At 34.9% G+C, this 13,735-nt stretch overlaps 1 protein-coding gene across 4 annotated transcripts in view; it reads right to left on the bottom strand.

Annotated features, from left to right (window-relative positions):
* Positions 1-981: 981 nt before the first annotated feature.
* LOC120956139 (pleckstrin homology domain-containing family G member 5) overlaps positions 982-13,735 on the bottom strand; it is a 100,577-nt gene continuing 87,823 nt past the window's right edge. For 3 of the 4 annotated variants that reach the window (XM_049609655.1, XM_049609657.1, XM_049609656.1), the window contains 7 exons: positions 11,527-11,661; positions 11,076-11,402; positions 10,376-10,627; positions 9,416-9,487; positions 8,144-8,772; positions 6,864-6,971; positions 982-6,437 (listed from right to left, as the gene is read on the bottom strand). In XM_049609655.1, the coding sequence (XP_049465612.1) occupies positions 6,089-6,437; positions 6,864-6,971; positions 8,144-8,772; positions 9,416-9,487; positions 10,376-10,627; positions 11,076-11,402; positions 11,527-11,661 (1,872 nt within the window). In that variant the 3' untranslated portion in view covers positions 982-6,088. Of the gene's footprint in view, positions 6,438-6,654; positions 6,727-6,863; positions 6,972-8,143; positions 8,773-9,415; positions 9,488-10,375; positions 10,628-11,075; positions 11,403-11,526; positions 11,662-13,735 lie in introns of all 4 variants that reach the window. The other variant, XR_007452651.1, reaches the window with a different exon arrangement.

Below are 13,735 nucleotides of genomic sequence, written 5' to 3'. Positions count from 1 at the left end.
AAGTAAGTAAGTAAGTAAGTAAGTAAGTAAGTAAGTAAGTAAGTAAGTAAGTAAGTAAGTAAGTAAGTAAGTAAGTAAGTAAGTAAGTAAGTAAGTAAGTAAGTAAGTAAGTAAGTAAGTAAGTAAGTAAGTAAGTAAGTAAGTAAGTAAGTAAGTAAGTAAGTAAGTAAGTAAGTAAGTAAGTAAGTAAGTAAGTAAGTAAGTAAGTAAGTAAGTAAGTAAGTAAGTAAGTAAGTAAGTAAGTAAGTAAGTAAGTAAGTAAGTAAGTAAGTAAGTAAGTAAGTAAGTAAGTAAGTAAGTAAGTAAGTAAGTAAGTAAGTAAGTAAGTAAGTAAGTAAGTAAGTAAGTAAGTAAGTAAGTAAGTAAGTAAGTAAGTAAGTAAGTAAGTAAGTAAGTAAGTAAGTAAGTAAGTAAGTAAGTAAGTAAGTAAGTAAGTAAGTAAGTAAGTAAGTAAGTAAGTAAGTAAGTAAGTAAGTAAGTAAGTAAGTAAGTAAGTAAGTAAGTAAGTAAGTAAGTAAGTAAGTAAGTAAGTAAGTAAGTAAGTAAGTAAGTAAGTAAGTAAGTAAGTAAGTAAGTAAGTAAGTAAGTAAGTAAGTAAGTGAGTGAGTGAGTGAGTGAGTGAGTGAGTGAGTGAGTGAGTAATGTCTGCCTTTATTTGTCTCTACAATTTATTTAATTTCGTTTTTTTCTCAAAAAAACAATCAAAATACGCGGTTTTTGTATTGTTCATGTGATTTAAAATTACAATTGTTAAAAATGTGCTCAAATACCTTGTAAAATTATTATGATTCCTACAAGAGTAAAAAATTAATGCGCACTGTCAAAAATTGATGCCATAGAGGCAAAAATTGATGCGTTCTGTCAAAAATTGATGCCTTAGCGCCAAAATTAGATGGCAGCAACTGTAATATTATGACATCATATTTTATTATTTCTTTCCTTTTTAATGGATGTCCTTTTTTAGTATTCCGTTCACTGCACTTAACATTTTACACTGCACTTTTGCTTAGTATTTTGATTTTATTTTTTGTTCTTTGATTGCACAATGTTTGTTTCTCTATTAATGTTGATTTGTATTCCATGGTTTGATATTTTAGGTCCGCTTTTTGAATGAGTTCAGTTTTGTTTATTTAGCAAATTTGCTTCCAATTAAGGAATTCAAATTTAATGTCTATATTGCAAGCATATGATTATGTTGCCTGTAATTTGATTTACAGTTTAATGCTTATTTTTCCATTGCTCAAACTTATTCCCAGTAATGCCTGATGCATTTCAATAGTTAAAAATATCAGTTGAAACGATTGAGCTTGTATCATTTAAAAACATTGACAATACATAACCTGTCATCGAAAATTGTTCCGATTTGAAATGTGAAGCAATCGTTGATTTTTGATTATTTGTCAATCTTCTGCTCAGCTTTTGCTATTGTTTGATAATGTTAATCTAGTATTAAAAAAGCATTTTGACCATGCTTAGAACCGTTCACGTAGCGTTCAGCACTATGTGCTATGTGGTATGGAATTTCCATCAAAGTGGAAATGAAAATAAAAACCCCGATTCGTTTGAATTGTAAAAAGGTTCCAAATTATTTGATTTTGGATATTTTTTACACTTCGCGTTCTCGCTTGAATCATTTGCTAACATTCAAATAGTTTGATTTTGTGATTCAAATTTTGTAAATATAGCTCAAACATGCTTAAATAAGACAAATCTTCTTTTCGTACTTGTATAAGTATATATATATATCTATATGGCTATGTATATATATATCATGTCTGTTTGCATGTATATTCGTGTGTTTGTATATAATGTTTTCAAGTTTGCATTTTTTTGTAAACTACAGTTAAACTGATATATTCCAGTCCTATTAGAATGATTTAGTTGAGTATCATTATAAAACTGTACATTGATGCGTTTGGCGCGAAAGCGTCACAAATAAATCGCAACGCGGTACCAACGTATGGCCCGGTCGGGAAACATTTGTGTGCTCTGTGGGGACACGCTTATTAAAATGCTAACAATATTCCATTGCCATGGCATTGGACTGACAGTTTTAGAAAGAAACGCTTACCCACCTTGTGCTCGCAGAACGTAGCCAGGATGAAGGATACTTGTATTAATTTCCAAAAACCGATCACTATGTTACTAATACTTCTTGGGGGTAGCATGTACCACTCGTCTCAAACAATTCTTTGGTTTATATATTCCACACCTCACCATTTATTCCCCTTTTAGTCCTAAACTTCATTAAGCGTGGTTCAGATTGGCGATTATTTTTCCTTTTTTAAAGCACTTTTTGTACCTTTGCAGTGGCACGATTATACAACATTTTGCAATGGAGCCATGCAAGCGGATGAAATTATAAAAGTTTACTTTTTTCTAAACTTCCTTGGAAATCGTCTCTAATAACCAAAATATTTATACTAGGTTTGATGAAAAATTTCTGAAGTAATCGCCTCAGAAGTTGGAGCTTGTACTAAAAAAATAATGCAAGATATCTTACTATATGGTAAAATTTAAGTACAAAATTATAGCTCAGTTGTAAAAGCAAGGAAAAAATCAATGTTTTACATTTAAGACTACAAAACTTGAATGTTTCAAAATCATAGTTTGAGCGGTATAATTATGTTAAACACATGTTTCTAAATTTCATCTAAACAAATACAATCTTTCCCCGAGTTACGCGAATAATGCGTTCCGGAGATATTCGCGTAACTCGGATTTTCGCGTATGTAGAGTATCTCGTTTTACAGCCAAAATATACCTAATTAATCATATTTTTTAGGCCGGTCTCGTAGTACAGTCGTCAACTCGTACGACTTAACAACATGCCCGTTATGGGTTCAAGCCCCAAATAGACCGTGCCGCCATACGTAGGATTGACTATCCTGCTATGGGGGGAAATCAATTAGTCACTGAAAGCCAAACCCACAAGAGGTAAAGGCAGGCCTTGACCGACAACGGTTGTTGAGCCAAAGAAGAAGAAGAAGAATCATATTTTTTAAAATTTAATTTAGTTCATTTATGTAATTTATTACTTATTTTATGTAATTGGTGTGGAAAATTTGGTTATTTCTGTCTTTTTAGTGATTTAATACTTATGGAAAAATGCAATATTTTTTTCATATGAAAATAGATGGAGAAAATTGTACTAATCTCACATTTGAACTGTCAAAAATAAAAAAAGTCGCGTAACTCGAATTCGCGTAACTCGAGTGTCGCGTAACTCGGGAAAAGACGGTATACAAAAATAAAATTACAATTGCTGATAAAATATATCGAAAAAAACAGGAAGATCAATTTGTATTTAATGTAGGCTTTGGTTCTAGATCTTCTTCTGCGATTCATTTGAACCAACAATGTAAGCGTCAAGACATCGCTCTCTCAGCGTTAAGACAGCTTTCCAACCGTTTGGAAATAAAATCTGAATAGGTTGAATTTGAATATTACTGAAACGACTACCATATAAAAAAGATTCTTGCAGTTAATTTTACAGATGTTTCATTCGTCATCAAAAAAGCTAACGTTCAACAACGTATGGTACGTGTTATATAGAATCACAAAAAAGTACACATTTGTTCAGCATACATGTGATACTGCCATTAGTTACAGTTTAACTGATGCATTCTAATATATTTTCTACGTGGCAGTCCCGTAGTACAGTCGTCAACTCGCATGACTTATCAACATGCCTATCATGGGTTTTAACCACATACGGACCCACCCTTCGTAACAAGGACTGACTTTCCGGTTGCGTGGTACTGAATAAATCTCGAAAGCCTGTATATGGGCCGACATGTCGGCGTAGGACGTTACGCCAAATAGAATAAGAAAAAGAAGATTCTAGTATTTTTAATGTTAATAACTTGTGTTTCTTAAAATTTTAGAATACTATTAAGTGTTTTGTTGAAATATCTGTCAAACTAGTTTGTTCTCAACATACAAACCAAAATAAAACTTTTCATTTTATACCTATTTTTTCGAGCATTGCATAAAACCTTATCCTTCTATAAAATGTACAGCATGATACTTTCTAATTAGAGCCGTTTTATTTTTTTCACACAAAAGCCAGACTACACAGGTGAAATGGAATGTTAGTATTATTATTCCGGTCTTCTGGCCTATGCCGCCTTCATACTATAAGTGTTACCCATACAAATACGCGCGTGCTGAACGATACTCACGAGAGCCTTTTAATATTTCAAAATTTGAAACATTAAGTTTCTTTTTGGAAAAAAACTAGAGGATTTTTTTGTATTGTTTGATGATTTCGATATTAGAAGAATCAAGCAAGCTGGAAATAAATTTGCGATATGGTATTAACGACCATCTAATAACTAAGATAAGATGAAAGTGGTCTTCAACTTTTCCTATTTTGTACCAATGCGACCTGCGCACGGAAAACATAGGTTAACCCTGTTATACTGGGGAAAATACTAAAGAACGCATTGCTGGTAAAGTTGAACTAGATTTAAAATTCATTGCCATTGTCTTTCGTTCCACTACTGTGAGTTATGATTATCTTAAAAAAAGTGTTTCAGATACATTCTTGACTTATCATAATTTGTATTAGTTATTTATAGTTTTGTGTACCAATTTTCATACTAATAATGTTCTTTCTGGGCATGTTCCTCTATTAGGTCGTCTATAAACCTTTTAGCAAACGTGCCAGCTCAAATCTAGGCTAAGCTCAAATCTCGAATAGATCGAACCACATTGACCAGACTGTATCACTCGTAATAAGTCACACTATAAGTCACAGTGCCAAGACATACTAAAAAAACAGTTGTAGAGCCAATTTGAAAGGGAGCATAGTTATCCTGCTCCCTATGCCGCCCGTGCTCTCTGATAAATCGCAGTTACCCATCAAACAAATATAAAACCTACCACTCGGTTATCTAGACATGCAAACTGTTATTGCTTTCTAGTTTATGATTACGCAGAGTGAATAAGATTTTAATGGTTTTTTTTGTATACTGAACTATTGCATTTAAACCTCTTTAATTGCAAGTTTGAGCTAAACTAGTCAAATTATTAAGACAATCTGTGATGTCACTAAAGCTACAAACAGGACTAAGTTTTTTTATTCGTTATTACCTCAAAATACATTCCTCTCGTTCATAATAAAATACGTTGAATCGTAATATGTACACAATAGATTTTCTAAACTAACAATAATTCATAAAGTTGTTAAGTATAGATAATGTTAAGCAAATATGAAGAAATGAAATTAAAAAATCTTCAAAACTTCATAAATTTGACTTTTTTTTAGCACAAAACCATATACACCATACGTGTGTCGCACTTAAATGAATCGGTACGTATTGTATTCTGCCGAAGGTCATGCTGACTAGAGGGATTCAATTAAAAATATCATCTTGTTAATCATTCAGGCAGCTTCAACTAATAAAAAGCTCATAATTGAATAACATAAAATAATAAATATTTTTTATATTCTGCCATTACTCATTATTTTGCACAATTAAAAAACAAGCATAAAGTTAGCACCAAGGATATCGAAAGGGAACGGAGAAAAAATCCGCCAAAAAAGGCCGATTTAAAGGATTCATTACGACTGTCGCCACTATCATGCACGTTGCCAAGCGCGGTAGTGGCTGTTGTAATTTCACCTTAAAATTCACAGCTTTGTTTTGTTCTGCCTTTTTTTGTTGATGTGTGCCACTGCTTTTCACAACAAAAATTATACAAATTTTTAGCCTTTGTAGGTAAGTACAATTGGCATAAAATGTATTATAGATAGATTTCCTGTATGCACTTCTTAATTGCATTTATCGAGCGCATCCAAATAGGGCAAATAAATTACCTATGTAAATGGTACTAGTGTATATACAGGATGAGTTCAATGGTATCAATACGTCTTTAGGTTGTTGTACCTAACCAATGTTATCATTTACTAACTTCCTTACAAGTGTCTACTTGGCGATGCACGTTTGTACTTGGCGATGCTGCAGCCAACAAAAATAAGGTAGGGAGAAATGAACCAGTTGATAATGGCGTTTCACGGATGCACTTATCAATTCGCCTTTCAGTATGCCTGGGTTCGTTTAAAATAAGCGGCACGGATTGCTTAGGTTTCGTTAGGCAAACTTTGGTCCACACTGCTCGTGGCGCTGTTGTTCGGTACACTTTGGAAGCTATTTTTACGTTTGAAAAACGATACATTCGCCGAAGACAACGTGAGCCCGCTTGCAACGGCACATCCTTCGATAGCAGAATTTGTTCCGGAATTGTTAGGAGCGCCGTGCAAGGTGTTAGATGGCGATGGCAGACACTGCTGGTGTTGCGCGAGTGAAGCCGAGTTGAAGCTTTGTTGTTGTGACAGCGCGAAACTTTGCTGCGAGGACACGTTGCGTGTTTTGATTAACGGTGGGTTTTTGATTGACGTAGAGAATGCGAACCCGCGACGCAGCGTTGCCCTTTATAAGTTGAAGTTCAAAGAAGCAGAGCCACATGAAATGAAACAGGGATAAACCGGAATTGAAAAAAACACGTATTAGAATGATATGTTTACCACACACTGACGTTTGGTTGTTGTACGATGAATAGAAAGGAAAATTTAATAGTATTAATGTTAAATAAAAGTACAAGAGAACAGAAAGGCACACGTCGAATTATTTGCAAATAAATACTAACCAAAGGTGCTAGTCTAAGCTATCAAATTGCAACAAAACTACTACAGTACTACATCAACAGTGACTTATGGATCTGGAAATAAAAAATCGATTCCATCGAAATAAAAAAATAATATAAAAACATAATAATGGGAACATAAAAACTAACATTGTATAAATAAACAAAGTTTTCTAAATGAAACAAATGAAAGATTCTATTTATATACTAACCTAGTAGGAGATGGAGGAGGATATGAAATACCCCGTTGGCTGGGAGAAAGCAGTACCATTCCAGAATGAGATTGACTATTGGATGTCCCAGGCACCGAGAGTGTATTGCTGGAATGAATTTTAGATAGACATTTTTTTTAAGTTACCTAATGCCATTCTTTAATGATTGAAGATTAATACATCTCATCTATCTATGTACCGCAATATATCAGATTCTTTCTTCTTCGTTCGTCCAAACTAATGTAGTCGGTCTAACATACTGACTATCCGGAAATAATTGGGCACATTGATTCTTTTCATTGATCTCGCATGGGGTAATTGAAATGCAGGGATCGTGTTTAACACGTTTAGCCCGGTGCTGATTTTCGTCAACTTTCCGTTACGTCGGCATTACAAACCAGCAGTTTAATTTGAATCAATATAAGCATGAGGCAAAATTGAAATTTTTGCTGTAATATAATATTTGCGATTTAATTGTTGTCAACAACAATAATTCTTAGAACTACGATTTTTCTACCTGCGCATCGCTGCTATATATTTGGGTAGAGTACAGTTGTTCGTAATGTTTGTTGTTTCTCTAACAAAAGACAAATGGGAGTTCCCAAGGCCTGCCACTAACATACGGGAAAGTTCACTGACTGGCCCTGGGGACTGCCATCAGGCTAAACGTGTTAATAGTAAAAAACATCCCGAAAGCCTGTATAGACTGGCATGTCCGCATGGGACGATTACGCCAAATAGAAGAGAAAATTGCGTACTTTTTTTTAATTTTTAAATAACTCGCCTAATCTCCTGGTAGGATTGCAATAATCTTTGTCCATATGTTACGCGGTGTCTAGGCCTTGAGCCTCTCTCGATTAGAAGACGCAATGCATAGTGCTCTTTTATCGCTGGTAAATTCAGTACCAATACATATCAGCAATACCACCTATAAGATTATTTATTTCGTATACTAACTAATTCACTATGCTACAAAGAAAAGCTTAGACCAGCATGACCAAAAACGTTGATCACGCCATGAAGAAGAAGATGAAGTTATTTCTCAGAAGGAGGTACAAGAATTGTTTCAAGATGCAAATAGAAATAAGTATGCTGCAGAACAAAAACATAACTGTTCCACGGATGATATTCCTATATTATGAAGTCTACAGTAACCTTTTCATGCGGTCTGAACATATTACATCCTACGATGCTTCGCATATTAAAAAACCGAAAATGAATTTATATATTTAAAGTATATGAGTTATAGAAGGATGTAGAAAATACTATCAAGTACTGACCTATTTTGGATTGAATTCAGATTTAAGTTTGGCATGCTTTGTCCCAGTCCACTATACGGTTGAACGGTCAATGAGTTGGATGATTTTGTTTGCATAGTGCAAACGGTATTCTTCGGTTTGCGGCTGCTGACAGCTCCGTATTTTGAATGCATCATCACCAGTCCACTTCCTGTCACCGCATTGACCACACCTGCACCTTCATCGCTAGACAGAGAATTGGTTTTCTCGAAATCAATCGATACCTGCTTCGATTCGTTCAGATCGACTGATCCGCTATGGCTATTGTTCAAACTGCTCACACGGCTGCCGATTGAGCTGTTGAGAGGCGACTTCTTAATGCTTATATTATCATTGTTGATGTTCATGTTGCTATTGCTGGTAGAGTTGTTGCAGCTGTTGCTGATGTTGATAATGTTCCCATACTGTCTCACGTCACCGAACGTCCCTTGTTTCATACGATTGTAGATATGTTTTACTTTTGTTATTGAATCGTACCAATGCTGAGCTTTGGCGCTTTGCAACGTGAATGCAGCTACGACCATGTTTAGTTCATTCACATAGCAACAGTAAATCGCTTGATCTTTGAGCTGCACCATCAAACGGTCCGTCATGTATGGTTGTCGTACGATCTGATTAAAGAAAATATATATATATATATATATATATATGGACATAATTTCTATATATAGGCGTGCATGGAGACATAATTTCTTCAAAATAATACGTGACTTGAATAAATTTTTTGGAATGCTCGCTGTGCTATAAAGTTTCTAATGTACAGTAGAACGTCGATTATCCGGGCAGCTCGGGACCGGACGGTTGCCGGTTTATCGATTTGCACGGATAATGGTCCAAGAAATGTGAAATTCATAAACAAATTATAAAATTCACTAGTTTTATGATTAATTTACTTTCAATCAATCGGTTAATCGTTAGTAGCATATTATTTTAATCAATAACTATAGGTTTTACAACTGTTCATGAACAAAAATGAATTTCGAAAATACCACTAGCCACTACAGAGCTGCACAAAAAAACTGGTTGTCCACTTGACTATCGCTGAAAATTTTCTCCGTACGTTTGAACTGCTGTCACATTTATGCGCACGGTTTAGCCGCCCGCCGGTTCATTCGCCCCCGGATAATCGACGTTCTACTGTATGTGCATAACGTTTTAAAATCGTTAAAATATAAAAAAAATCTTTTTCTTGTATAAGTGGGTCAAGTAAGTGCTGTGAAATGTTTGGCATCCCTAGTAAGACACACAACTTACCTTTAGTTTATCGTTCTTATTTTTTTTACAAACTAGCAAAAAGTCTGTAAAGAGGAAGCAATGAACATCCATCTGAAATGATAAGAAAATCAATATCAGCGTCGACTATCACTTTGCAACTAGTTTTCCACTAATTCAATCATATTGTTTTCTAATTGGCAATCAAAGGCAACATATATTTATATTGTTTAAGTATACATACAACCATAACTAAGCATTCTATATCAGAATGAGAATTTCGTTCCTAATGCAACTTTTCGATTTCCACGTATTAATTATTTTTCAATTTTAAATTGATTCATGCAAAACCGTTTTAATCTTGTTCCGTTCGGTGATTGAAACAGCGGTCAAATTAATAATTGACATAAAAATTAAGTCATGTTCTCCATCCATTATTGACTAAGGTCGATTAAACCCACGAGCGCAGCAGCTCGACGCAATCAAACAATCTGAAGGGCAGTGGAGCCAGTAGAATAACTTAAAAGAGCTCAAATCCTGCATGTGGATATTGGAAAGCAAACCATACAGCAATTAATAATGTGCCTCAGTGAACCCTCTACCGTTGCCAACAATGCAAAATGCAAGTGGGATGTACATCTCATTTCATGTTATGAGTGTTTGCAGAGCAAAGGAACGATTTATTACAACGGGAGATGAACATATTGTGCGAGAAGATAAATGATTGGTGTGCATAATTATGATTGCTGTACATAATTAAGCTGCAAGTGTGTTCCATGTACAGCAGTACGTCTAATGGAACAGAGAAATGATAAATGTGTGTGGAAGTATTATCGTTATTTATTATTTTGCACCAACTGACAGAACATGAATGAACAGACTAGTAAAGTAAACACCAAAATATATGCGAACCTTTTCTATAGACATTTTAGAAGAAGCTAACATTAAATTTGTTTCACGTCGACTGTTTTTGTCTGTGAAATTTTGACATAGTGCTCTTACCTTTCCAGTACCATCTTTGTATTTCAAGTCACCTTCCACAAACACCTTTCGCCCATGGTCGATGCCACGCATCGGCTGACACAGGTCGAACATGATACTGTGCTGTTTAACCAAACGATCCAGAGTTTCGTTGTTTGAATCGACTACCTCGTAACAGTCAATCCTGGCATTTATTCCTTTTAAACGTTCGCTTTCCTGTCGTGTTGTTAGATGAGAATTTACTCCCGCGACGAACTCTTCTACAGAATGTATCTGAACATTAAGAGGGTTAGAAAAACAATCAGAATCGAATAATATGTTAAATTCATGCTAAAATGCATATTTTTCACATGAACGCTACATAATTTAAATAAATTTCACATGAGTATAGCAGCGATTACATGATACTACTAAGCCATTTTGATGCCGATAGTCATAAACAATGAAGAAAATGAATGATTATGAAGACAACCTTTTGGGTTGTTTTCAAACGACACAATGCACAATCGTTCGAACTAACCCATCAACAACAATTTCATAGAGAAAACTCGATTTAATCTTTATAGTTTATCATTGCTGGTTAAATAAATAGTTAAATAATTTAAATAAATTAGAAATTGCAACAGGCCTTTTGCAAGTGTTATCGAAAAAAATACTGATTGCCTTAAAGAATTGTAGAAGTTTACAGAAGGAGAGCTCCTTGGAGGAATGTTAAGCTTACCATTGCATCAATTGCTTCGCCTTCTGCTTCATCGTTGATATGTTTCTTGATAGCCGCCAGCAACAGTCCGTACTTGGTTAGTCGTTGCATTGGACGTACCAGAATGTCGGCTAGTCGCAACCTATTGCACATCTTCTGCGATTCGCACCAGGCACAGTAGGTCATGAATAGCGCATTATTGTGGTACATCTCTTTGCAATAGAATTGGCAGGTGCTCTGCTCAGCACAGTACTTGGTGTAGGGCGTGAAGATGGTTGCGAAATCGACAAAGCCCCTTTGGAAGTAATAGATGCTCATTGGGTCTTTTGTTCGCTGACTGTGTTTTACCTGTAAAGTGATAAAATAATTGAAAAGCTCCATTTAATAAATACAGCAAAAAATACTAAGTTTTACTGCTTTTATAATCTGCATTGCTGCTATCATTTTTCTCATTTTAGAAATATGTACGTACCATTGGGTGAAGGTACAGTGTCCAGAAGCGTAGGTTAGCCTCCCAGATGTCTCGTATGTTCGAGAATAGTTTGTTTTGATCCACATCAGTAAGAATGTTTTGCGATTGAATGTCTTCTAAACAAGCGAGAAATAGCTGCAAAAGATATGTGTATGTTGTATTCAATAACTTCAACTTTATGTGTGTTTATTGCTTGGTATTGAAACATGAGTCCCATGAAAGATGTTTCCCAAGTATAGATTTTTGTAACTTTCCTACAAAATGTGTTTATTGTTGTGGTTTTTTGTTTAGTTTGGAATTGTAACGTGTTTGTTATATAAAGTAATATAAATTATGTTTACAATTTTTAGATGTTTTAGAAAATGTTTACCTAATAAAAGTTAATAAAACACATCGTAATCGACTATAGGGAAGGGATTTCTTCAGATACCAAACCATTTCGTTTCATCGATCGAGTATGGTGCCGATTGAATTGCATACCCATTTAAATTTGACACAAAAGAAGATTCCGACCTATAAATTATTCACACATTCTAACGTGCAACATGTAGCTTGTGTCTGACTCGAACAGGAACAATCAAGAGTCACACCATAGAATTGTACACGTACACGGATGGCGATAGATGGGAATGGTTGTTTCCTGCATCTGTGAAATCAGGTGTGCCTTTTCTGCCCTTTCTATCTTATGTTTTCCATCACCGTTTTACCGATTGCCTTTCGCTTTCTGCACTTCTGGAAACCCGTGCAGAACCACTCTTTAATGAGGCAATAAATCAATGCCTGGAAGCATGTGCTAAACGTATCGATTAGAATCAATATACGCTTCACGGGAGAATCGTTCGCCAACAAAGTGTGGATATGTTAAAACATGCGGAACGTAAAAGCCATGTAATTGTCCTGAATCCGATCTTCTTTGCGTTAGTTTTTTTTCTTTTGCTGATACCTCAAACACCAAAGAAGATTTTGAAAATCATTTACTTGTCATGCGCCTTTCTTACGCCTTTTAGCCCTACGTAAAGCAAAATGAATACAATTCGCTCCTTTGGCTAAAAAATGGGGATAACAGGGTTTTGAAAATACAATGCCAGATTTTTACCCGTTTGTTCACACTTGAAACCTTTTTAAGGTTAACAAAGGTTCTCGCACAGAAATCTGTCAAAATTATTCTATATTGGTAGTGACTTGTACCATTTCTGCCAATAGCATTTGGGATTCGATATACATGTAGGTAAATTTATGAAATTTATATTCGTTAAAAAGCTACCCTTTACATGCAAAAGGCACTGAGGCGTTAGAATTAAACAGGATGAATAGGGAATAAAACACATGTTTGACATACATGTTTGAACGGGACTAGAGCATACAAATTATTGCTCTATACTTGACATAGATATGTGACCCAATGTAAAAAAAGAAGTGCTAAATATTGGAAAGATAACATAGATTTTTATAAATATGACACAAAACAGTGGGTTTAGGATGATTATACATATAGGTGTTTTTTTATAATACAGTTTCAATAAAGTGTGTCAAACTGCAGGTCACATAAGTCTTTAAGATATATCAATGCCATCCATCTATGCTGTGCACCTGGTAGATTGTGTTAGCGAGCCGATCAAGCAGGAGTTCTCGGCAGGGGCGCTCAGTGCGACTGGTGCGCGGCCCTCACGTATCGTATTGTTTTATCGTGTATTGTGAGTTTATTTATTATGTATGTTCTATAAGTGTATCAATAAAGTAATTACAGTTTGTTCCCGAGTTACGCGGTTTCTGCGTTCCCGACGAATCCGCGTAACTTGAATATCCGCGTAAGTCAAATTTCACGTTTTGTGACTAAAATACTATTGATTTCTCGGAAATTTTAATTAACTTAGACTTTTATACACTTTATCATTTATTTGATATGATTCGTGCAGAAAATTCTAATATTTGCAATGCAATTTATACCGAACTTGAAGCAAATTGTATTGATTTGACATTTAATGTGTCAAATTTAGAAAACCGCGTTGAACGTTGAATTTATTATCAAATTTGATATTTTCATATTTATTTATTAAATTCGACGGACCGTATGTGTTCCTCTTGAAACGGGACTACTTTCAATAAAGGAGAAGTATTCAGCCTGATTACGGTGTTCGAACGGCAAGTCGAACGGCAGGTCGGAAAATCGAATGAAGTTTCGACCAAGAACATTTAATTTTTTACATTT

This window comes from Anopheles coluzzii, chromosome 3, assembly GCF_943734685.1.
Source record: "Anopheles coluzzii chromosome 3, AcolN3, whole genome shotgun sequence".
Taxonomy (NCBI): Eukaryota; Metazoa; Arthropoda; class Insecta; order Diptera; family Culicidae; genus Anopheles; species Anopheles coluzzii.
This window is presented reverse-complemented; position numbering and strand designations above follow the sequence as displayed.